The sequence below is a fragment of the Lissotriton helveticus genome, chromosome 9, assembly GCF_964261635.1.
Source record: "Lissotriton helveticus chromosome 9, aLisHel1.1, whole genome shotgun sequence".
Lineage (NCBI taxonomy): Eukaryota > Metazoa > Chordata > Amphibia > Caudata > Salamandridae > Lissotriton > Lissotriton helveticus.
In genome coordinates this window covers 1,254,766,520-1,254,791,890 of record NC_136070.1, presented here as the reverse complement: position 1 = coordinate 1,254,791,890, position 25,371 = coordinate 1,254,766,520, and the positions used below count along the sequence as shown (strand labels likewise).

At 49.0% G+C, this 25,371-nt stretch overlaps 2 protein-coding genes across 2 annotated transcripts in view; one reads left to right on the top strand and one right to left on the bottom strand.

The window, feature by feature from the left end:
• Positions 1–25,371, bottom strand: part of LOC144783414 (E3 ubiquitin-protein ligase rnf213-alpha-like) — a 2,376,820-nt gene that overhangs the window by 907,622 nt on the left and 1,443,827 nt on the right. The window contains exon 26 of the mRNA XM_078662402.1: positions 238–319. Coding sequence (XP_078518528.1) covers positions 238–319 — 82 coding nt within the window. The remainder of the gene's footprint in view (positions 1–237; positions 320–25,371) is intronic.
• LOC144782579 (endogenous retrovirus group V member 1 Env polyprotein-like) lies at positions 17,186–18,712 on the top strand. Its single transcript, XM_078661952.1, has one exon. It carries the CDS (start codon positions 17,186–17,188, stop codon positions 18,710–18,712), a length of 1,527 nt encoding a protein of 508 aa, XP_078518078.1.

The window sequence follows — 25,371 nt, the reverse complement described above, 5'->3', positions numbered from 1 at the left end:
ATATTTTCAGAGATCATCTCAAATTATTCAAATTTAAACAAAATACACTATCTGATTATGAAATATCAAGTAGAATAACATTACATTTAAAAATGGACTGAATCTGTCCACATTTGAAAGCATTTGGATAATGTCCACAACCAGGCTGCCGGACGGTTGTTTGAAACAACCCATCAATCACGAAGAAAAGACATGAATTTAATAACAAGATATGTTTAAAAAAATGAGAATACATACGCCACAGTCGTTCATTTGGGAAAGCCTTCCATTTATTCATTTCATAAAGAAGATCATCTGGCATTGTGGGAAGGAACATATCCTGGTAACAAAAAACAACAAAAAGGAACATTTTAATGAAGAACTCTTAGTTACCTCAACAAATAAGTTGCTTACATTTGATAATGCCTTATCTGTGGAGACTATCTAGGCGCATATACCTTACATTAGAATATCCTCAGGGGTCAGACTGGATTCAAAAGATTTTTGAGCAGTACCCCGCTGCACAGGTAGGTGGGGATGTGTGGCTCCACGTTGGCGTCGTCCACGCCAGAAGTGACATGCGCTATATCTATACATGTACCAACCGAGTGCGCTGAGATCATTTTCTTTCAGGACTTTAAACACTAGGAGAGGGGAACCATGATGAGAACTGACAAATGATGTGGAAAAACTAAGGCCCTGAGAAGGGTGTCCCTTATACTACAATTGGCTCACAAAATGGGTAGGATAGGAGGGTTAGTAAGGACTCTGCAGCTAGATAGCCTACCTGATAAGGCGTTACAGAAGATAAGTAACATGTTCGTCTCATAGAGACTTCTAGATGCTAATTCTTTACCTTAGAATAGATATTCAAGCATTGCCTTCGCTGGAGGTGGGTCTGCGAAGCCCATTTCAAACTAAAAAGTCCTGTAGGACCAAAGAGCAGAAGTGCCCATTGTGAAAGACCTGACTGTTCAGGCAGTAGTGTTTGGTAAACAAGTGCACAGATATCCATGTTTCTGTCTGACAGATATCCAGGACAGGAACTCAACGGCCATACACAGTGGTTGCAACCTTAACTCCAGCGAATGAGCATGCAAACCCTCAGGGGGTTGCTTATTGGGTAGTGCTTAGCAGCTCTTGATGCAGAGTACTAACCATCTTGAGATGGCCCGTTACTCCACAGCCTTCCCCTTCTTAGCTTCTCCGTACCCGAGGAAGAGTTGATCGTCCACCTAGAAGCTTTTGTACAATCTAGTTAGAACGACAAAACTCTTTTTGGCTCCAGACAGTAATGTAATGTAAATGTAATTTATAAAGCGCAAACTCATGCCCGAGGGCTTCTTGGCGCTATATAAATCCGATTGGGGCAGCAGCAATGTCAGTGACGGGTCAAGCAGGTGCGCAAGTGCCTTCTAATCCTGTGTGAAGAGCCAGGTCTTTAAGGCTTTTCTGTAGGTGAGTAAGGAGGGGACAGTTTTTAGGGTCAATGGCAGACTGTTCCAAAGCATTGCAGTGGTCCTGAAAAAACTCTTTCCTCCCCAGGTGGCCCTCTTGAATGGGGGAACAGCCAGTTGCCTAGCAGAGTCTGAGCGAAACGTCCTTGCTGGGACATACCATTTGAGTTTCATCTTAAAGTGGTCTAGCCCATGTCAGAGGAAGGATTTAAATGCTACTGGATTTAAGGTAGCCTGGCTGATGATGGCTGTTAGTCAGAAATCTGCCCCATGATGCTTGTTTCCGGTCCAAGGAAGACATGGCTTGGCAGTTCGGGCTGGACTGTTCCCATGAGGCTTAGGGTCAAGACTGATTTGCATATAACTGTGTCTGACCTGGGGTGGCAAAGTGAACTAAAGAACGATAATGGATTCAACCCAGATCTGTGACTGGGGGTGAGTGTCTGAAACGTTTCAGCGCTCCGTCCATCATCTCCTTGTGTTTGCAGGATTTAAATGCCAGACAGAGGGCCTTCAATCTACAGCGTTGCCTAACTGGTAACCAGTGTAACTTCCTGATGACTCCTCTGAATTCCCCCTTCTTCTTTAGCGGTATGAGATGGAGCAAAGAAGGTAGGCAGGGTGATGTTTTGACCTACATGAAAGGAAGCCACAACCATCTGAAGGTTTTGATGGTCAAGAACCTAAGAGGGCTAATTGTGCAGAGGCACAAAAGGTACACACATCAAGAAGGAGAGAACTTGTCTGGAGGACCAACTTGTTCAGGTAGAAGGTAATGCATGGAGGGTGTGCCGAGCGTGCCTGTAATTCACTGAGACTCATGGTCGATGCAATGGCCATGAAAGAGACAGTGTGGATGGTCAAGAAGCTAAGAGGGCTAATTGTGCAGAGGCTCAAAGGGTGCACACATCAAGAAGATGAGAACCAGATTCAACTCCCAATGAGGCATGATGATTGGCATGGGGGGGCTTGCTGTAAGCCTTTAGGAAACCTAGCCACAACAGGTGAAGGTTTGTCCGGCAACCACACAAAAAGCTGAAAGATAACCTTTAACTGTCTCCAGAGCAGAGCCCTGCTGGACTAAACAAAGAGCAAATGAAAGAACCTGGGAAAAAGGGTAAGAAAGGACCATGTCAAAAACGTATACCAATAGCAGGGGGAGGGATGCCTGGTTGCCTGAAAAACACCACAGAATAACATCACAGACTTCAGGAGGATTTTCAAATGCTGTCAACTGTTGCTTCTCAATCTCCACGGGTGAAGGGTGTGCAGGTTCGGTGCAGAACCCTCACCTGTTGTTGCAACAGAAGATCGTATCGAAGGGGCACTCTGATCAAGGACAATTCTCATGCTCAACAGCTCTGGATACCAGACTCTCTATGTCCAATCCAGAGCCACAAGAATAACTTGGGCCCGGTCGTTCTTGATCTTCCGGAGAACTCTAGGGAGGAGTGGTGTAAGGAAATACTTCTTTTTGTATGGTCACCCTCAAGTTTCTCGGCTGATGCTATTGGTTTTTGAGAGTGTACTGAGGCCTGCTACCCAGACCTAAGTACCAGTGCCCTGACTTAAAACTGAATGGCGACTTGGATGTACCTAGTAGGAAATGGCTAACTTACATGTAAGCATCTAGCTTGTGGTACCCTGGTACCCAGGGCATGTAAGTTGAAACTGAATCCCCAAGTCCGCCACTGCAGACTAGTAAAGCAGTCATGCACTGCTAACCCAAATTTGCCATTGAAAGCAATGGCAAAGCCACCGCATCCCCTGTACATCTGTTTAAGATAGCCAACTGGCAGACCTACCAAAATGAGGAAATAAAATTGACAATTATGCCCCATCATTTCCCTGTTTTTGCCTGGTAGCCCTTTTTATTCAGACAAGCACCCATTTTGTGTGTGACATCCATTTTTCTTCAAACCCACGAGCAAGACACCCTGCACATGGCATCTCAGTTCATTGACCACACATTCCTGTGGTTCTGCCAATTCTGGGAACCAGCAGCAGATCGTTCCTGTTTTAAAAAATAGTTCCTGACATTAACTGTAAGCCGGAGATAAAACCCCCCCGGATGAAACTGAAACTGAAAAGAGCAAGAGCACATTTCAACATCACATGCACTCTCACGAGACATAGGACTTGCCCATTCTTGACACATCTTCTTTGAAATTACTGTTTGTCACTTCTGCTTGCCCATACCTTGACACATCTTCTTTGAAATTACTGTTTGTCACTTCTGCTTGCCCATACCTTGACACATCTTGTTTGAAATTACTGTTTGTCACTTCTGCTTGTTACTTCCTTTTTCTTTCTTTTGCCTACTGATTGGATATGTATAAATATTCTGCTGTGTGAATGAAGCTTTAGACCACTCCTGAATCCGCTTGGTAAAGGAGCTCTCCCCTAACTCGAGTTATTGAGTAAAACCCTTAACTCTGAACCACGGACTCCTCTTTCTTTGTTTACTGATAGCATTCTAGAAACTCTGATATATGAGGTAATAGTATATTTACCACATAATTCTGGCGCCCGAACAGGAACGCTCCCTCTTCTCTACTTGCCGGAGGTACGGGACCTGACCCGGTGCCCCTACAACACCCTCGACGGACTCCATGTGCACATGGACGAGGTATTCTCGCAGACTCCCTCGGAGGCCATTGGGACTGTGGTTCTGCCCTGATACCCACACGAGGCGGTAATGAAGATTGCGGAGCGTCTCAACCCAGGCCTGTGTCCCAGTGAAGAAGACGAGTCCGAGGTTCTGAGAGCCCTCCCCGCGCAGCGTCAAGTCATCTCGAGATTTCAAGATTCCGACGTTTCTCACCCGGTGAGTACCCTTGTAAAAGAGGTTTCAAGTTCAGGATGTGTTTTCTTAAAGGACACGGTCAAGACGGGCCCTATTAAAAGGGGCCCGTAAAGAATTTAAAGTTTTACGTCTGATCATTATTGTTCGATTCTTGCTACCATGCCGTTGTTTTCAAAATTACACAGACTATCGACCAAAAAGGGGTTACTGGAACAGGAAGTGGCCATTCCTGCAAAGGATACCCCCGGTCACTTCATGTATCTCAAACACGGCCTGGGCGCAATAACGTATTTTGATCTGTGGGTAGATTATACCAAGAAATTAGATCACAAGTACAAATGGCCTGATACTGGGACTTTCGACATGGAGAGTATTATGAAGGTAGAAGAACAGTTATGGAAAAAGAAAGCTAGACAGTCTCAATTAGACTCAATAGAGTTATGGAGAAGGGAAGCACACAGGAGACAACAGAAGGAACTCAGTAAGATAGAAAAAGGGAAGAGAATGTCAGAACAAGCCAAGGGAAAGAAATTGCAGGAAATAGGCCGAGAGAAACTGGCAGAAGAACGGGACCGACACACACATGCCCACACTTCTGGCCTATACCCAGTACTACCTACAGACCCAGATAAGAAGCGAAATTTCGACCATACCCCTTCGGCCCCTATGATGGACCCAACTATGACATATCTTCTAGATAGTCCACCACCCCCGTATATTAATGCCAACATTCCGGAGATACCCGAGATACAGCCACAGGGAGGGGCTGAAGGGGGAACACCTGAAATAGAGCGTACATCTAAACGCCTTGAGGACCCCATACAGGAAGAATTACCTGTCTGCCCCTATGATCAGACACCAGGGACGGGACCGGACGCTTTAGTATCACGCACATTGAGGGATAGTACCGATGCCCTCAAAAGCTTGGTGAACTCGAAGGAGCAATTAGATGCAGCCTACGATTTCCTACGCACAGTGGACAAGAAAGAAACAGTTGCAACACTTATGAAGGGCAGGAGAAAGAAAGAAAAACAACACATTTTTACATTCCTGGTCTCCTGTTTCCTTAGATAATTAGATACAGAAGGCCAGGGTGTACCATTGGAGTTTCGAACCTTGTTTAGCAACCTGCCCGATTATGATACCGTTGACACCCTTGAGAAGGGCGTCATAGTCTTTACAGAAGCAGTAATTAAATATCGGAAAAACCTAGACGACGAGAATCAGGAACGAAACATGATCCTGGTAACAGGATCCAACAGTAGAACTACTCAGGGCCATGGACCTCCCAGGACAAGGGGTACTAAGTTCCCGATACCTCCCTGGGGGTACCACGACCAACAATTAGAATACATAGGGCCCTCACCTGGAGAGGTGTTCGAAAACACTGTTCAAGCTTTAGATGATTGGCTGGACACGGCACCTCCACTTACTACACACGAAAAGGAAGTGGCAAGGGCCGCCGCCCAATGGGCTGCATGCCCTTCTATGTATGATGATGACATGGTCGCCCAATTATACCCTGCATTAATCCCTCATGAGCAAAGACTAGCGAGTATCTACATGGTGCAACATTTGATTACATTAATGGAGAGATGGTGTTCCCGAAACCAACCCAAATTGACCAAACTCTTGGAAGATTCTGTACGTAACAAGTATTTGCACAACACCCCAATGTTCCTAAATCAATTCTTTGAACACAGAGCCTGATGCCATGGACGTCTCAGTAGCCAGTGCTCAGACTCAACACAAGGAAATTACCCGTTACGGGAAGTACACCCTGGACCAAATGCTCAAGGGAGTCTGGAACGAGTATTTGTTTACACCCCCCTGACTAAATTAGAAATGCTCGAGATAAAGAAATTGGTCCCCACCCATGAAAAGGATCCTGTAGGGTTCTTTTTTTTTTTTTTATCTTTATTTATACATTTTACATTCAGTAATACACATTACATTTATATCATGCAAGTGTCTCATTGACAATCTAGAGTTACTCATAACAACAAACTTCCCCCCCATCCCCCCCAAAGCTGGAAGGAAATCAGGCCCGCAATCAACACCTTGCTGTGTCTAACAATGACATATGGTCGCAATTCAATTTCAAACGTCAGTGGATACTCGAGGCAAGCCAGGTATTACAAGTAGAATCCAAGGAGTACAGTCATCAGAGCCCTCAACAGCAGAAAAGCGAGTGCATCACAACCAACACATGTATTGCATGGTAAACACAGCAGTGAAAAATACAAGGCTCTGTGTTCACTCAGGCGTGAGCCGCATGCGTCAATTTTGAGCTTACCCTCCTACCCCCCTCTCAGACCCCTCTTCCTCCTCTCCCCCCTGGTGTTTCCGGAGGTACGCTAGGAATGGGCTCCAAATGTCCTTAGGTCTGGAGTGCAATGGCATTAATTCTGCATATGCATGTAAATGCTCCTGCCACAGTACCATATCCTAAATCCACCCCTTGAACTTGGGCGCTCTGCCCCTGCCCCAGCGGCATGCCACATGTTGTTTCGCAAGCAGCAGACCCAGCGATAGCAACTTTCTGTGCGGGGTGAGAATGTGTGTGGTTATACCCAGGAGAGCCGTCGAAGGCGTTGTCTCAATGTCGACCCCTAGCATATCGGCCAGCCCAGCTATTACCTCCCCCCAATACTCCGCCACTTTAGGGCAGCTCCAAGCCAGGTGTAGGAAATCCGCCGAGCTTCGGTGGCATCGCTGACACCTATCGTCCTGTCGTAACCCTAGTCGGTGGAGGCGCGCCGGCGTGTGATACAGCCTGTGCAAAAATTTTAAATGAAGTATCCGGAGTCTGGTACTGCCGGAAATGCGTTCCGTCTGGATGCATGCAGCCTCCCATTGCTCATCCGTGAGGGGTTCAGGCAGGTCCTTGTCCCAAGCCGCTCTAGCCCTGGCCGGTTCACGGGGGGGAAACTACCTACTTCTAGCATATAGGGTGGATGTAGCATGCTTCAGCGTCTCACCCTGCAGCATCAAATGCAGAGATTGAAATGTCTCCGGTTCCGCTGGGAATTCAGGGCATATGGCCATCACGCTCTGTTTTAATCTCGTGTAGAGGAACAGATCCATAAATGCAGGGGGATCGTCTCCAAAGAATTGATCCCGTGTACGGAATTTACCCTCCAGGAACAGGTCGCCACACTTGTGATAGCCAAGTCTCACAAGCATATTTTGACATATTTTCTCATTGGTGACTTTCAATAATTGACACTCCAGTAGTGGCAAATTAGGGGAATAGAGACGCGTTATGCCCTCAGCCTTAGCTAGCCAGTGAACTGCCTTTACAGTGCAGTCCACCGTAGTGGGGTCCCGATTACTCGGCTTATATGGGGTAAACACATATCCCGTCGGGGGGATTGGTGACATATGGCCGTCCTCTACCGCCAAATGGGGCATATAGGGGGGGGATGAAACCAATAGGCTGCGTAATGCGCCTGTGCACTATGGTAGTATCGTTCGAAGTCTGGTACGTCGAATCCGCCAAAGCTATATGGCAGCATCATAGTGTCCAGCTTCAGACGTGCTGGCTTCCCTCCCCAGATCAGTCGCACAAGTTGAGTCTTAAGAGTGGCAAAGAAATGCGCCCCGGGGTAGTATGGAATGTTCACAAACAAGTAGAGGAACTTAGGCACTATCACCATTTTGATGAGTGATATGCGCCCTGCCATTGATAGAGGGAGCTTAAGCCAGGCAGTGATGTTATCCGTGACTTTGGAGATGACCCTGCCATAGTTCGATCTCATAAGTGTGTCTTTATCTCTAGATATGAATATCCCCAGGTAGCGGAAGTCAGATTCCTCCCATTGCAGGGGGTAATCGAGGGGATGAGGCACAGTGCGTTCAGTCAGCGGGAACAGCGTCGATTTACTCCAATTCATTTGTACTCCTGCATATGCTCCAAATTTCGTGATTTCACGCAACACGGGGTTAAGATTATCCTCCGGGTTACAGACGTACATGGTAATGTCGTCCGCATAAAGTGAGACAAGTACATGGCGGGAAGGGTAATTGAGACCTCTATGATTATGATGCTGGCGCAATTTGGCTGTCAGGGGTTCAATTGCAATAGCAAATAACACAGGCGACAGGGGGCACCCCTGTCTCGTCCCCCTGATTATCCGAAAGGGTGCAGAGCGCGCCCCGTTAAGCAGTACTCTAGCAAGAGGTGCTTCATACAGGAGCTTAATCCACCTAAGGAATTGACCCGGCATCCCCATATAGGCCAGTGTCCCAAACATGTAATCCCATTCCAGGGAGTCAAACGCTTTAGTAGCGTCCAGAAAGACGGCTACCGCAGCGCATTTAGGGGTAATGTCTTGGAGGATCGCAAGCAGCGTACGCAAATTATGCGAGGTGGCCCGGTTAGGTACAAAGCCCGCTTGATCAGGCAATACTAATTTTTCAAGCAGGAGGTTCAACCTAGTGGCAAGGACTTTGGCTAGTATTTTTGTGTCACTATTCAGCAAGGACAGAGGCCTATATGAATCACAGTGATCGGGGAGTTTACCCGGCTTAAGCAAGGACAGTATGTGCGCTTCTCGCATAGTGTCTGGGAGTACGCCCTCTTCCAGCGCTTCATAGAATACTGCCTTAAGTATGGGAGCTAGAATGTGGACATAGGTCTTGTAAAAGTCGATAGGGATCCCATCCGATCCCGGGCATTTGCCAGAGGCCATGCCCATTATGGCATCCTTAATTTCGTCCACTTCAAGATTGGCCGCCCAAAATTTCTGCTGCCCTGGGCCTAGCCATGCTAGAGCCACGTCCTCGAAGCAGCTCTCCAGTGATACCGTGGCGCTGTGGTGTGAGGTCTAAAGCGTTTTATAATACCCAGTTAGTATTTCCATTTGTTCCGGTAACGATCTGCTCAATCCCCCTTGACCATCCTGGAGTTCAGTAACAAAGTTTTGGAAGGCGGTGGCCGAACAGCTCCAGCCAAAGACCTCCCCGGCCTATCTCCTTCCCCATATTTCTTTGCTTCTCCCGGTTTCCCCAGGAACTTACATTCACGGTCTGCCTCTTCGTTATATTCCAACAGTTTCTCCCTAATGCATGCTTGTATGGGGGATGGATCCGAGGCGCTCCTGGCCTCACGCTCTAGTGCCTTCAGCTCAGTCTCTAGTTTGTGTAGGGTACCTCGCAGTGCCCTCAGAATGCCCCCACCCTTAGCAATGCACCACCCCCTGACAGTCACTTTGAAGGCCTCCCAGACTGTAGTAAGACTCGACACAGAGCCGGTATTCCTAGGGAAGAAGTCAATTATCTCCTGCTCCAGCTCAGCTTTAAAGGCAGCATCCTGTAGGTGTGCAGCATTCAGCCGCCATCCAAGATATGGAGCAGTATCCACAGGTATGTGGATGGACACGTACACAGGGGAATGATCTGAGAATGTCTTAGCCATATGTGTCGCCTTTTGGACCCAGTTAGTCATACCCCTCGCCACAAATATATAATCCAGCTTGGCCCAGGTATTATGGACATAGGAGTGGTGTGTGCCCTCTCGCTGTGATTGATGTAAAAAACGCCATGTTTCAACTAGCCCCTCCCCATGGACTATGTCGTGCAGGGCGCGCTGAGAAGCGGTGTAATGCGCTGGTGCAGCCTGTGTCCTATCCCATGCTGGATCTACGACAGTGTTGAAGTCCCCACCCCAGACGAGGTACCTACACCCCAGTGTTCTCACCTTCCCATGTAACAATTGAAGGTAGTGAGGGTCATCTACATTAGGCCCATAGTAGTTCACAAGAGCTATGTCATGCGATAGTAGGGAGCCCCATAGCAAGCAGTACCGCCCATCCGGATCTGCTTCCCTCCGCCGTTCCACAAAATGCAGCCCTCGTTTAACCAAGATGGCCACCCCTCTTGCGTAAGAGGAATACGACGCAAAGCAGCCATGCGAGGCCCATCTGGATGCAAATTTAGGGGTGGACCCCTTCGCCTGGTGCGTTTCCTGTAAGAAAGCAATAGTAACATGGTGCCTATCTAGATATCCTAGCACTTGGCGTCGTTTCCGGGGATCATTAAGCCCTCTGACGTTCCACGACATTACGCTAACGCCTGGAGCGGCGTCTACCTGCTTCTCCTGCATGTTCGAAAATAAACCGTAGCTGTCAAACTACCACTGAAGACTCTCCTCACCCCACAACAGTCTTCCACTCGAGTTACCCACTCTGTACGATTTCCAACCCGACCATTTCCCGCCATGTATTGAACGACCCACAACAAACTTTCCCCAGGCTCCCCCCCTCCCCTTTGCCCTCCCACACATGCTGCCCCAACCTGCCAGAGTATGATGTCCCCTCCCTCCCGAACTGATAACAGGTCCCCGATGTCAACATACACCCAGATGGAGCCCTGAATTCTGACCTAACAAAACACAGTAGTGTCAGTCAAACAAGGGGTAATGCCCTCAGTGGGGGCCGCTAGGAGCTTCCGCCAGTACCATCACACCTCCCTTTCTCACCCATCCACAACCCCCTGGGTCGCAGGAGGTCGCTCCGAAGGGACGGGGGTGGGCGGCCAAGAGTCATATCATGCCTTAAAGTCAGGAATAGTGTTATACTTCACCCTCCAGATACACAACTGGGTGTCGCCATAGGGCTCTCCAGCCCGCATCCCCAGCAGCTGAGTTGGCAAGTTTCAAGAGGGTTCCGACAGTGGTGAGTTAGAGCGCGATCTTCTCCTCGCAGCTGTCTCTCGGGATGCAGAGTGCCTGTCATGTTTCAGAAAGTCCTCCGCCTGCTGGGGTGTTGAAAAGACATGTTGGCGACCTCTATGGTGGATCCGTAGGCGAGCTGGGTATAGCATCGCATATTTAATGTTACGAGATTGGAGTTGTTTCTTCACCGCTTGAAACTTTCGTCGAGCGTCCTGCACCATTTGGGTGAAGTCGGGATAGAATGACAGGGTAGAGTTCTCGTGGCGCACTTCACCCTTTTCTCTCGCCAATCGAAAGAGCGTGTCCCTATCCCTGTAGTTCAGGAATTTCATGATGATCGGGCACGGTGCTGCTCCTGGAGGGGGTTTTGGCGCCAGGGAACGGTGCGCACGCTCAATAACTAGTTGTGGCGAGAAGGCGTCGCGCCCGAAAAGGTCTATCAGCAAACGTTCCATGTAGTCCTCTAGGCGCCCTGTGTTTGTGGTCTCGGCCAGGCCTAGCACGCGTACATTATTCCTTCGGGAGCGGGATTCCAAATCCTCATTACGCTCAGCAATGACCTTCAGGAGTTTGTCCATATGTGCTATATGTTTCCTGCAAGTTGTTGCCTCGTCCTCTATGTCCGATACTCTCTGCTTAACTCCCTTGATGCGCTCCTTATGGCCATCCAGCTTGGCCACCACGCTGTCCAATCGTAGGGTCATGGAGTCTATTTCATCACGAGATTCGGGCGAGCCCGCAGCGCACTGATTGCCTGAGGCCGCCCCCGGTGTTCTACGTGTGTCAAAAGGGAGTTTGGATTGTCGTTGCTCCGGTTTGCCCATCTCGACCCGCTTCTGGGCACCCAACCAACTCGGGCCCGGTCCGGAAGGACAGATTGGGTCAGCCCTGGCCAGTTGCTCAAAGAAAGATGGGGGTTATGGGGTAGGCCGCCCCCACGTGCGCAGGGCTTCAGACACCCCCTATTCGCTCCGCACCCAGCCGCCAGGACAGACCGACCCTCCGCAGCCGCGTCGCAATGCACTCTCACCTCCTGAGCAGTTCAATGCAGTCCGACTAGCTGTGCAGATATGGCCGAGGGGGCAGCAGGGCTCCGCCAATCCCGCAACGCTATCCGCCAGGTAGCTCCTCAAGGATGGTCACCTCCGTTTATGTGCTTCCGCTCCCCCCTGGGCGGGGGAGCCGCTCACGGCCCCTGGCGTGCAGCGCCCTGCAAAGTCTCGGCCTCCGCAGCCCGATGCTCGCAAAATGGCGGCCGCGTCTCTCCTCAGCTGGGGGACGCGCTATGATCGTTGCCGCGATGCTTTCTCAACACCCCCACTGCAACAGGGCCTCACCTCCAGCCCTTCCGCAATGTCCACTGGGGTTAGATGGCAGTCCTCCCAGTCGCCGAGGGTCCGCCGCGCGACAGACGCCTACCAGCAGCCGCCCTGTACGCCCACGGTCTCGCGTAGATTTGCGATCTGCTCTCGTGCTCCGGCGTTCCGCGCGTCTTCGGCCCCAGACACTTTGCACGCAAATTTCAAGAGCGCCGTCAGAGCTTCCGAGCTAGGATTTACCCCACAGCGGCAGAAGGTCTCCCTCCGAGAGTTGCTGCAGAGTAGGGTGCTCTCCGTTAAGGCAGGATGAGGGTTATGTGTTAAAGTTCTCCCGGCCTGGCGAGAGCTCTACTCAATGGCGGCCATTCAGGTCTAGCGCCACCTAGCGCCCCCCCTCCTGTAGTGTTCTTTAGGGAACTGGGGGACGTATTACGAATAGGCAGCCTGACCTACCCTGACATCCTCGCTCTTCTAATAATACTCCTGCCCGGGGCATATTTGGTAAATTGAAAGAGAAAGAGTGGGAGGTGGGAACACATGTAATAAAATGGACCAAACTCGAAAACGAAGATAACACCTGGGCCCCCGGACAACCATTAGGTGGGCAAGTCAAATCATTGCCAGATGCAATAATGGCAGTTCTCCCTCAACTTTTGCCCACTAAGAGAGAAGACTGGGGGGCCATCTCAGCCTGCAAACAGAAGGTAGATGAAGATGTAGGGGACTATTATACCAGACTAGAGCGATGCTTTACCGCCAACAGCGGACTCACACCTGCCAGTGATTCCTACATGCACCTTTTTGTCTCCAAACTAGTTGAAAATGCATTGCCTCAAGTAAAGAACAGAGTACTCAAGGTAGGGAGCACATGGCAGGCGAATACCGCCTCTCAGATGTTACAAATGTTACAATACCACCAGAACAGGATACGTGAAGAAAGTGAACAAGAGAAGCGTAGAATGAAAGACACGAAAATGAAGGTTTTAGTAGCCCAGACAGTCAGCACACCAACTCCAGCTACACAGAAAGGGGGAGGCCCAGAGAAAGGCGTTTGCAATTACTGTAAACGGCCCGGCCACTATGTACGCGAGTGCCCCGTCCTGAAGCACAACTTAGCTACAGGAAAAACAAAGCCTTGTTCCTAACAACCCCGCTAGGAAGATGCAGGGGTGGAACAGAGACCTTCCCCTTCTAGACCCTCACAGATGTACATTGGAACTGATTTCAGTGCAGATACATACCCCGAGTTTTCATGAAGAGGCCCAGAGAGAGAGAAAAAGCTCCACCCCTAATACCCATTCCAGTAGATCATAGGGGTCCATATGTAGATGTCTCAATACTGGGGGAGGAACGAAGGTTCCTATTAGATACCGGTGCAAGTAGATCAACAGTCAGTCACCAACAACTTCCAGAGGTACCTCTCTATTGGGCAGAAAAAATATATCTCTGGGTTTCTCAGGACAACCCATTGTTAACAAAACATCGCAACCCTTACCCCTGACACTGGGTCCACTTACCACTGTCACAGACTTAGTTCTCACTGAAACATTCCCTGAAAACTTGCTGGGAATAAACCAATTAAAAGAATTGGGAGCAGTAATTGTCTGCTCCCCCAACGATGTGCGACTCCTCTTGCGAGATTTTAAAGGTCATTACACTTCCAGGGAACTAGATGACAGACTGACATCACTGCCATCACACTTATGGGCTCAGGACTCCACAGCCGTAGGGTGCATGACCATACCACCTGACAGAGTTACCGTAAGGGAAGGAGCTGCACTACCACGCCTTAAACAATATCGGATACCTCCAGCGACAGAGGCAGCCCTCTTAAAAATAGTTGAAAACCTCATTCAATCGGGGGTGGTCAGGGAAACACAATTTAACATCTGTAATTCCCCTGTTCTCCCGGTGCACGAGAAAACAACACCTAATTCACCCCCTGTGTACAGATTGGTAGTTGACCTGCGAAAACTTAACAAATGCATTATTCCCCAACACCCTGTGGTCCCCGACATTTCCACCCTACTCACTGCCATTGACGCAGAAGCCTCGTGGTTCATAGTGATAGATTTAAAGAACGCCTTTTTAAGTATCCCAATATATCCAGACAGTCAATACCTCTTTGGCTTCTCCCTCCAAGGACAAAGTTTCCAATTTACGAGAGCACCCCAAGGATTCACTGAGAGTCCCAGCATATATAGTCAAGCACTGAAACGACAACTGGACACAGTCCACATGCCTCCTGAGACAGCCCTCTTACAATATGTTGACGACATACTCTTTACAGCAGGTCAGAACAACGCATTCTTGACTGTCCTTCACTTCCTAGCTAACAACGGTCACAAAGTCTCCCCTTCTAAATTACAGTTTTGTTTACAACAAGTGGCATACCTAGGGCACTTGCTGTCAAAGGAGGGTAGGCAACTCACCCCTGAACGTATCAAACTCATTACCGCCATGACAAGACCCCAGACCCAGAAACAAGTCAGAGCTTTTGTGGGACTCACTTATTGCAGACAATGGATCCCGCAATTCGCTCTCATAGCTAAACCTCTTGTACAGTTAACAACGTCAGAAGCAGCACAACACCCTCAACTGCCCTGGCTTGAGGAACACGAACAAGCTTTTCAGACACTCAAACAGGCTCTCTGTCAAGCCCCGGTACTGGCCACCCCTGATTACTTAAAAATGTTCACACTCTTTGTAACCGACAGAGATGGAACAGCACTGTCTGTATTGACGCAAGACCAGGGAGGAAAACATAGACCTTGTGCCTACTTTTCAAGCATTCTGGACCCAGTTGCACGAGCCCTTCCAGCCTGCTTGAAATCTGTAGCAGCCACAGCACAAGCAATCCGTCAAAGTGACACTATAGTACTAGGACATCCATTGACAGTACAAGTTCCCCATTCAGTGGAACTACTCCTCAATAGGACTCAGACACAACACCTCACAGTAGCAAGACTAACAGGTTACGAAATGACACTTTTTCAGCCCCATATAACAATATGTAAATGTAGCATCCTGAACCCTGCAACACTACTACCCATTTACCACGCCCAAACAAGCATACATGACTGCATGAACGAAATTGAACTAATCACAAAACCACGACAAGACCTGAGGGATACGCCCCTACCCAACCCTAACAAAACATTATTTGTGGACGGCTCTTGTATGCGCCTTACAACAGGAGAATTGGCGGCTGCCTATGCAGTGACAACCGGATCCACTGTCCTCGAGTCACAAAGATCATAACGTTGTCAGCCCAGGCTGCCGAGCTAGTAGCCCTTATCCGTGCCAGTCACCTAGGAAAAGACCTGACCATTAATGTGTACACTGATTCACAATATGCATTTGGAGTAGTGCACAACTTTGGCACTCTGGAAGGAACGAGGGTTCCTCACCTACCATGGATCCAAGATCCAGCACGCCGAACTCATTACACAGTTACCCGAAGCCATACACTTACCCAAACTGATATCAGTGATCAAATGCAAAGCACACACTAAAGGGACAGATGACATTTCAAAAGGAAATGAGTTCGCTGATTCAACAGCCAAAACAACAGCTCGAACAGAACTGACAGCATTACAGGGAAATAGGGTGCTGGTGGTCCGAGACCCTTTCCAAGATGTACAGAATATCCAGAAACATGAAACCAAAGCTGAATTACAGGAGTGGAAAGAGAAAGGAGGGGTGCAGACGGAACAAGGGTGGATGACTCCAGAGAGAGCTGTGTGGTTCCTACCAGATGCGATGGTCCAGGTCATTATCAACACGATACATGGGCAGGCGCACCTGGGGGAAAAGGGTATGTTAGAAAGCATCAAAGATATATGGCACAACAGACACCTTAGAGTAGCAGCTAAACAACGAACTAAGACCTGCATGATATGTTCTCAGTACAACCCCGGCAAGGGCACGCCCGTTGGGCAAGGTGGGTTCCACCCACCGAACCACCCCTTCGAAGTCCTCCAGATGGATTACATACAAATGGATTGATGCAGGGGACATAAATATGTCTTAGTGGTCGTGTGTGCTCTGACCAGGTGGACAGAGGCATACCCAGTCCCAGACTATACTGCATCAACAACAGCAAAACAGTTGGTGAGAGAATTCTTCCCTCGATATGGGCTGCCCCGTGTCATTTACTCAGATAATGGCCAAGCTTTCTCATCAGAACTGATGAAACATGTCTCACTACTCCTGGGGTATACCTGGAAGTTCCATTGTGTCAGACACCCCCAGGCTTCAGGCCTGGTGGAAAGATATAATCAGACCATGAAGACCAAATTGGCAAAGGTGGTGGCCGAAAAAGGGGTGGATTGGGTCACAGCACTGCCAGTGGCACTATTCTACATAAGGATGATCCCACACTCAAGAACAGGTCTAGCACCCTATGAGATCGTATTCGGCAGGCCCCCCAATGTGTGGGGAACACCTAGACCCAAATCCATCACTGATGTTAACAGTCTTGTGCTGACAGATTACCTAGCTTCTTTGATGTCTGCACTCCTTTCTTGTCGTTCACAGGTGGCTGCAGCTTTCCCAGACAAAACCAACCCTGAAGAACACACCATCCGACCCGGAGATTGGGTCTCGGTCCGGAACTTCGACCGGACAAATCCTCTCCAACCCAGGTGGAAGGAGCCGAAGTTGGTACTTCTAACTACGCGGACTGCGGTGAAGATCGAAGGCAGAAAAGGCTGGCTGCATGCCAGTCACTGTAAAAAGTACTTTGGAGAAATAGACTCTGTTGCCAGCGATATCGCCAAACCCAGTGACACTGTGACTAAACAGTCCTCATTGCCCCTGGAACAGACCCCACAACAGGAATATAAATCAAAGCTGAGGTCCGCCACCCGGATTCTGGCTGATTAAGTCCACGGACACAGGTCCCGTGGTGAAGTGGTCAGAGCATGGGGGCAGACTCAGGCACCCTATGTGGGAAAAAGAGAAAGTGAGGCGCCTAAAGAAGAATGTTAAGAAGTTGCATAGCGGCCCTATCATATGTTTAATCATACTGTTTCTCTTGATAACAATCGTGACGTGTCTCGGTTGGGTCCTCCACATTGCTTTCCCGCCACCACCACATACCTCTCATGCACCCAACAACACTCAGGAACACACATATCACGACCTACCCCCTCATGAGCAAGCCCATAGACTAGCCCTGCAGAACAATACCTTTATTCAGATGCTACACTATACTCATCAAGCCAGCAATAGCACAGATTGCTGGATATGTGGCTGCCTCCCACCTCATCAAAAGAAAGGTGGGATGCCTCTTTTCCCCTTCCCGTTTTCTTATAATGGAACTTGTGAGGCCTGGTTCGCCCTAATGACAGCCGACAACACTACCCCAACCTCCTGCCCTGATGGACATAATTCATGCACGAATGGGTGGCCTTGGGGGGACTTAAATAAGGTCCTTAATGCTGTCTGCTACCCGAATGAGGATGGAGATCCTCAGGCGACAGGTACGGTCCTAGAAAGCGAAGAATACAAGCAGGGGAACGTGACCATGTCCTACAGGATATTAAATACCAAACCTAAAAGGAACGCTGGTCCCCCTTCCATCTCGGTCTCAACAGTAAAAGGGCACCTGTGCGTCCGTAGAAATGGTACTGTTCCATTAGGACACAGTGACTGTCATACCACTGTGAGCTTTGAGGACAAAGGAAAATCATCATTTCCAGCATCCCGTCATACTTATTTCATCTGCCAGCAAACGGCCTATGTCCAGCTACCCTTGAACTGGGGGGGAACATGCTACATAGCATTTCTGCTACCCCCTGTCTTTGTGGCCCCATCCACTTACCACCGAGACCTCCTACTGCCCCATGTTAGACACAAAAGAACGATCGACACCTCCGGGGTTGATCAAACGGAAACTACATGGGAACAATATTCAGACTTCAACAAAGGTTTCTTTTTCATTGTCGGTCCTGTGCAGAACAGCAAACTCATACGCAGGTTGACAAGGACCCTGGAGGCTGTTGTAAATCAGACGGCGTCTGCCCTGGGGAATTTGACTCAGGAACAGTCTGCCATAAGATTGGTTGCTCTCCAAAACCGCCTTGTCCTTGACATCATCCTGGCTGACAGAGGCGGAGCCTGTAAAATTATCGGCTCTAGCTGCTGTGTTTTCATTCCTGATAACTCTCGGTCTGTATATACGGCTATAACAAAATTACACAAGATAGCCACCAGCCTCCATCAAGAACCTGGCACTTGGACATGGTCTGACTGGTTTTGGAAAATAGTATCATCTTGGGGATGGAAATTGCTGTCAGCAACAGGCATAATACTCCTAGTAATAACTGGATGCTGCCTTTGCATCCAATGTGGCCCTGCCCTGTGCAGACTATGCGCTGCCAGCTGCATTCCACCACGTATCCAGCAGAAAGAAAAGGAAATAATTATGCTACAGGAATGCATAGACAATCTCATGCAAATTGAGATATAGAAACAGGTACACTCTGGGGCAAGGAGGGAATGAGAAAAGAAAATTGACAATTATGCCCTATCATTTCCCTGTTTTTGCCTGGTAGCCCTTTTTATTCAGACAAGCACCCATTTTGTGTGTGACATCCATTTTGTCTTCAAACCCACGAGCAAGACACCCTGCACCTGGCATCTCAGTTCATTGACCACACATTCCTGTGGTTCTGCCAATTCTGGGAACCAGCAGCAGATAGTTCCTGTTTTAAAAAATAGTTCCTGTCCTTAACTGTAAGCCAGAGAACCCCCCCCCCCCCCGGATGAGGAAGGGCCTTCAACTGAAAAGAGCAAGAGCACATTTCAACATCACATGCACTCTCACGAGACATAGGACTTGCCCATTCTTGACATATCTTGTTTGAAATTACTGTTTGTCACTTCTGCTTGCCCATACCTTGACACATCTTGTTTGAAATTACTGTTTGTCACTTCTGCTTGCCCATACCTTGACACATCGTGTTTGAAATTACTGTTTGTCACTTCTGCTTGTTACTTCCTTTTTCTTTCTTTTGCCTACTGATTGAATATGTATAAATATTCTGCTGTGTGAATGAAGCTTTAGACCACTCCTGAACCCGCTTGGTAAAGGAGCTCTCCCCTAACTCGAGTTATTGAATAAAACCCTTAACTCTGAACCACGGACTCCTCTTTCTTTGCTTACCGATAGCATTCTAGAAACTCTGATATATGAGGTAACAGTATATTTACCACAAAGTCCTAAAGGCATCGTGTAACATATTGCAAAGACAGGACATGTACTTTGCAGTGGAGTGAAGGACTCAATCTTCGCATCTGGAGGCACTGCAATGAAGCTAACCGGTCTGCTGTTCCTGAAGTCCTTCAGACTTGAAAAGGTTCAGCAATTCAGGTGATGGTTCTGCAACTCCCTCGAGGCCTGACCTGACTTCTTTACAATTTAGAGGCCTGTATCCCTCGTCAGAACCACTGGGACTGTACCCCTGTGCACCGCGCCGGCTTGCTGTTGCCAAGGCTTGTTGGCTCTGAACTCCAGAAATCTTCAGGCTACAAGAAGCACCAGCCTCTAGCCACCACCTGCCAGGTACAGCATCCTCACCAAAACCTCTGCACAGTGGGCCTTCCTTCTTGGAGAGCTGCGCAAGGTCCTCTTGGGACCCCTTTGCCTTCAGCCTGTGGGTCTTCTCCTGATTCACTAGGCTGCTCTGCTTGCTCGGGGTCTGCTCTGACTCTCCTGCTTGTGGTGAGTCCTTTGGACCTTGCTGGTCCCAATGTTGCTCCTTCTTTGCTCTCCACGGCAATTGCGGCTACCAAGGCGTGTTGGTGCTCCCGCCGGACACCGACCCCCGGGTCACCGACACCTGACATGGAACAGCTCGTGCATGGCTCCTGGTCTTCCACAGCATAGCCTGGTCCTCACAGCTGCAGCGACATGGTCACCATCAACTCGTCTGAACCGTCCGACATCGGTGGACATTGCTTTTCCGTGCCTCCTGGACACTCCTGAGTGGCATATACTCTGTCCCCTCAGCTTGAGGTTCTTCACTTCCAGAATCCACCCTTGGATTCCATCGGATGTCTTCCCCTTCTGCTCCAGAGGTACTTTTCTCCAAGTCTTCTATTGTTGTCTATGGCGGTTTCTGACGTCTTGTCACCCATATGCACCCGCCTACCCTGGTGTAGGTAACCTGGTCTTCGGGGTATCCACTGATGGGCTGGCTCTCCAACCTTCCATCCTCCAAGGAATTTGTCGAGGTCTTCTTGGAAGGGTCCTTCTTCTGCAAAACTGAAAATGTATCTTCTCCATTGACTACCATTGGGCACGCAGCTGTGTTCCCACTCTGCACACAGCCTGTATTTTGTGTTATTTACCTTATTTCAATTGAAGTATTGTGTATTTGTGTTGATATCTCCATGTAAAATATATACCAATGTGTTAGTGAGTTTTGTGTAATAAATAGAAGTATTTTCATTGAAACACTGTCTGGTTCTTGGGGGGCGTGGCATACCGCCGAGCATGGCGACCGCTGCTTAGGAGAGCTCCGGAGCCCGGGCACAGTTATCCTGACTAATCACTGTGTGCCAGGCCCATCTAGCTGTGCTGTGCAACCAGAGTGGATGACAGACAATAAATAACACGCCCTGACGCTGGGGGGCTGTGGCTCCAATGCTGCACATTGAAAATCCTAACACGGCCTTCCCACCGGCCACCCACTATGGAGGAGTGGAGGCTGAGACCTGCGTGTCGCAGCGGCTGTCCTGTGTTGTCTGCGCTGAGCCCTGGGGAGCCGGCTGGACGCCCTGTGCCGTAGTTGAGTGGGTCCCTGCTGCTCCTGGACTACTCAGCGGTCTGCTTGAAGTGGCGCCGGAAGTCCCCAGGCGCTCTGATCCCAGAGGTGCGCGTGTGAGGCTGCTCCTATCCCCGAGGGTGCTGGCGGCAGTGCTGCATCCCAAGCGCAGGATACTGAAGGCGGAGTGCCCTCGGCGGCAGTCGTGCACTGCAGCGCACCCCGGTTGAGTCCTGCACTGAGCCTTGGCGGGCCGAAGAACCGTGGCGCTTGCTTTCATTGGAGGCCTCATCGTTCCCCACCTCGCTGCAGACAGGGTGAGGGGTGTGTTACAGGCCCGAGCCCAGACAATACCCTTTCAGAGCGGGAGCGTCCGGGAAAACATAAGAGGCCCAGTCTCTACTCTCCCTACACCTCCCCCTCAAACAGAAGTGCGGGGGACCCGGGGGCGTGTGGATGAGAACATGATGGATGGTGCACACGCCATGGATCAAGTTTTGGCCTAGGCGGCGGCACCGATAGCTGGTAGCGTTAACTGAGGCCGGTGCACGCAGCGCTGAAGAGGCCCGGGGTGTCGCAGATAAGGCATCGGGGGTACAACGGGAAGAGCTGCCTCAATCTATGTGGGAACATCTGCTGCCCCCAGACCCAATGTAGTTGCCATAAGAGGTGCTCCAGGCTCTACAGTCAGAGCGGTCTACCCGGAGGGTGGGAGTCATTGTGCCCGCCTGCGCAAGCCGCCCTGGACACAGTAGGGCTATTGGGCAGACATATCCACCCCATTTCCTTCCACCCCTTGTCACACTTGAGGGACAAGCATTCTGAACAGTGGAGACCAGCGGCAGGTCCCCGGAAACGACCACTTATAGTATGAGGAACGCACTGGGTGACCAGCTGCAGTCCTGACAACAGGTCTGGGAGGCACCGGATCTCACTGGAAGCTCACTCCCAGCCCGGTCTCTTACAAGCGTACACACCTGGTCCACCGCTGAAACGCGTGTTCGCGCTGTGGTGCCCTTAGGATACTATGAATTCCATACCTGGGCAATTACAGCGGAGACGACTTTATTGCTTTGACACCACCTGGATTGAACCTGCTATGGTGTGCCCCTCACATAAGGCACACAGCCCCGTTACATTGCAAGATAGCATACTGGTACGGATATACACTGTGTAACATGGGGCGCCAAAAAGCCAAGCTCCAGGAGGCGCCAGCCACTAGCTAGCAATCCACAGATGACCAGGAGCTCATTACAAACCCATAATCACATAACTGTGTGCCGCCCACAAACGAAATAGAAGGTCAGGACAAACTGGACCTGATATTGTGACCTGATATTGTGTGAGGTCCGGGAATCTAGAAGGGCGATAGAGCAACAACTTGGCACATTACCGACTGGCATTTCCCTGCTCAAAGCAGACCACGCCAAGCTGGCAACTACAGTAAAAGATAACTGCTCAGCACTGGAAAAACTACTGCCTCAACATAAAAAACATACGCCGCAAATCCAAACGCTACAGAAGCCATTAGAAACAGTTAGAATTGGGGAAATGTACTGTGTTTTAATACGCACGTTTATCTGGAAAGGAAAACCGAGTTTTACATTTCTTTTAGCATTTGTGTGCCGTGTATTGAATTTCATCTATTTTTATAGTGATTTTTAGCCTCATTTAATATTACCACTATTCTACTTTCTAAAATTTGATCCTTCAATCTGCACTTTGCCTAATTCTGAAGTGTAAAACGAAAAACCAAATTTCATTTTAGTTATAGCAGACATCTATACTCTGCTTTCCTAGTGTATAATTCGTTTTTGAAGCGCAGTCTCTTACTGCTCTTCCTGGCGGGCTCGAGGGTGACACTAGAGGCTACCATCTTAGGCAGGCAGCGCTCTAGTTGCTACACAGGAATGCTCACAAATAGCCGCTGGCGTGCCAAAGGCGTACCTAAGGCAAGCCCGTTTGCGCCCGTCCATGCCCCGGGAGCGACCAGCGCCAGCCATGCTTCTGGTCTGCTTTCGGAGGCGCCTTGTCCAGGTTTCACTTACAGCCACAAGGAGCTGTATGCTCTTCGGGGGGGAGTGTTGCCGTTGTGTTCAGAGATAATTGGATCCTTCGGCGGGACGAGGTTCTTAGGGTTGGAGAAGTTGAATCGCTTGACTTCTCTATCATTATCTTGCCACATTTTACGCTGGGTGGCATGGTGGTCTATCTATAAGTTTCTCCTCCTTGAGAGTTTTAACATTCATGCTGACTGTGCAGAGGGGAGGGACACTAAGGAGCTTTATGACTCGCTGAACATCGCCCAACTCACTCAATGGGTGAATGCCACTAATCATCAGGGAGGGCATACTCTAGATTTAATTTGTTGTAATTTCCTCTTGGACCATTCAGGTGCCTCATGGTGCCTCATGCTCCTAGCAAGCCGGTCCAGGGGGAGCCAATATGTAAAATTGATCCCTCAGTCTTCTGCTCAATTTTGATAGACTCCCGTCTTCCCCCTTCTACCAGCCTGGAAGGAACGGTGAAAGATTTCAAGAGTTGGATTTCACAGGCTGTGGAACAGCTAGCTCTATCCGGCTCCGTAAAGCGGGTTACAACCTCTCCATCCAAACCCTGGTTTTCAAAGGAGCTTAAAGAGAAAAAACGATATTGCAAAAAACTAGAACAGCACTGGAGAGCGGCCTACTGCCCTCTTGCTAAATTAGCACTTAGAAAAGCCCAGAAAGGCTACTATGCCTCCATAAATATAGCCAAAAGACAGCACTATGCTGAACGCATTGCCCAGTCCCGCAATAATGCCAAGGACATTTTTTCCATTGTGCAACGCTTTGTGACCCCAAGGGCAGAGAAGATAGAGCTACCTCCGTCAGCTATCTGGAGTGAGAAACTTTCGAGTTTCTTAATTGATAAAATCCAGACTATACAAGCCAGTTTTGACCATGAACAGGAACTACCTATCCCGCTGAACATGGCCAGCCCTAGTTATGATGGTTTTAATCCATCCTTCTCCCTGTATGAATTTTCTGCTGTTGCTCACCAAGACTCATTGACTATTTTGAAATCCGGCTCGCCAACTGACCCTTGCCATGCCCGTCTGCTGGCAGAAGTTGTTAATCCTTAAGTTAATTCACTCATCAATATGTCCCTCCGATCTGCCACGGTTCCGCCCGAATGGAAGCAGGCCAAACTTCTCCCTCTGCTTAAAAAACCCTCCCTTGACCTGGCCAACCCTGCCAACTATTACCCTATTTCCCTCCTTCCAGCGGTAGCTACGGTATGTGAAAAGGTGGTGTTTAAGCAGCTGGACAATTTTGTAGAGACCTCAGGATCATTACATCCCGCTCAGTCAGGGTTCAGAGCTAATAATAGCACATAGACCGCACTTGTGGAAATAGCAGAAGCCATTAGAGAATGCTTGGATGGGGGCAGGAGAGCGGCTTTGATTTTATTGGACCTCTGCCGCTTTCGATATGGTGCCACACTCACTGCTGTTAGCGTGCCTTGCAAATATTGGTGTCATCGGCCCTGCATGGGATTGGATTAAATCATTTTTGGCTGATAGATCACAGCTAGTGTGGCTACCTCCTTTTTCATCAAACCCACAAAAGGTGACTACTGGAGTACCTCAGGGCTCTACCCTGAGCCTCCTCCTTTTATTTTTTTAAAAAACATTTTATTGTTATTGCATTTTCATACACTTTTATATAATCAATGAACAATAAACATCTCCCTCTGCAGTAAAATTGTACATAGTACATCCCATGGCTCACACAATAAATATCTCACAGCGTAGAAACTTGCATTACAACAGGTAGAGCCTCCTCCTTTTTAATGTTTATGTCACCCCTCTGGTCTATCTGGCTGAAGAGCTGGGAGCAAAAAATCATCACCTATGCAGATTATACCCAGCTCCTCTTCACTTGGAAGGACTCAGATACCTCTCCAGCGAAAGCAAAAAACTATTTATCAGCCGTTTTCAAATGGCTAGCAGCCGCCCAGTTAAAATGTAATGAGGGCAAGTCCGAAATCCTCCTAATTGGATCCTTTCCACCTCAGTTCAGAGAAGCACTTTGGCCGCCACCAGAATATCCACTTCCCAGTTCCTCTGGAAAGGCAGTGAAGAGCCTGGGCGTCTGGTTTGAAGAAAATCTCAGGTTCCCTACACAAGTAAAAAAAACTGTCCAGTCAATGTTTTGACACATTGAAATCTCTTAGGCAGTTTCTTCCCCTATTACCCAGGTCCGCCAAGGAAATGGTCACACGCGCTTTGATCCTTAGCCACCTTGACTATGCCAATGCTCTTTACATTGGCCTACCCGAGATACCAGCTTAAGAAACTCCAGGTAATACAGAACAC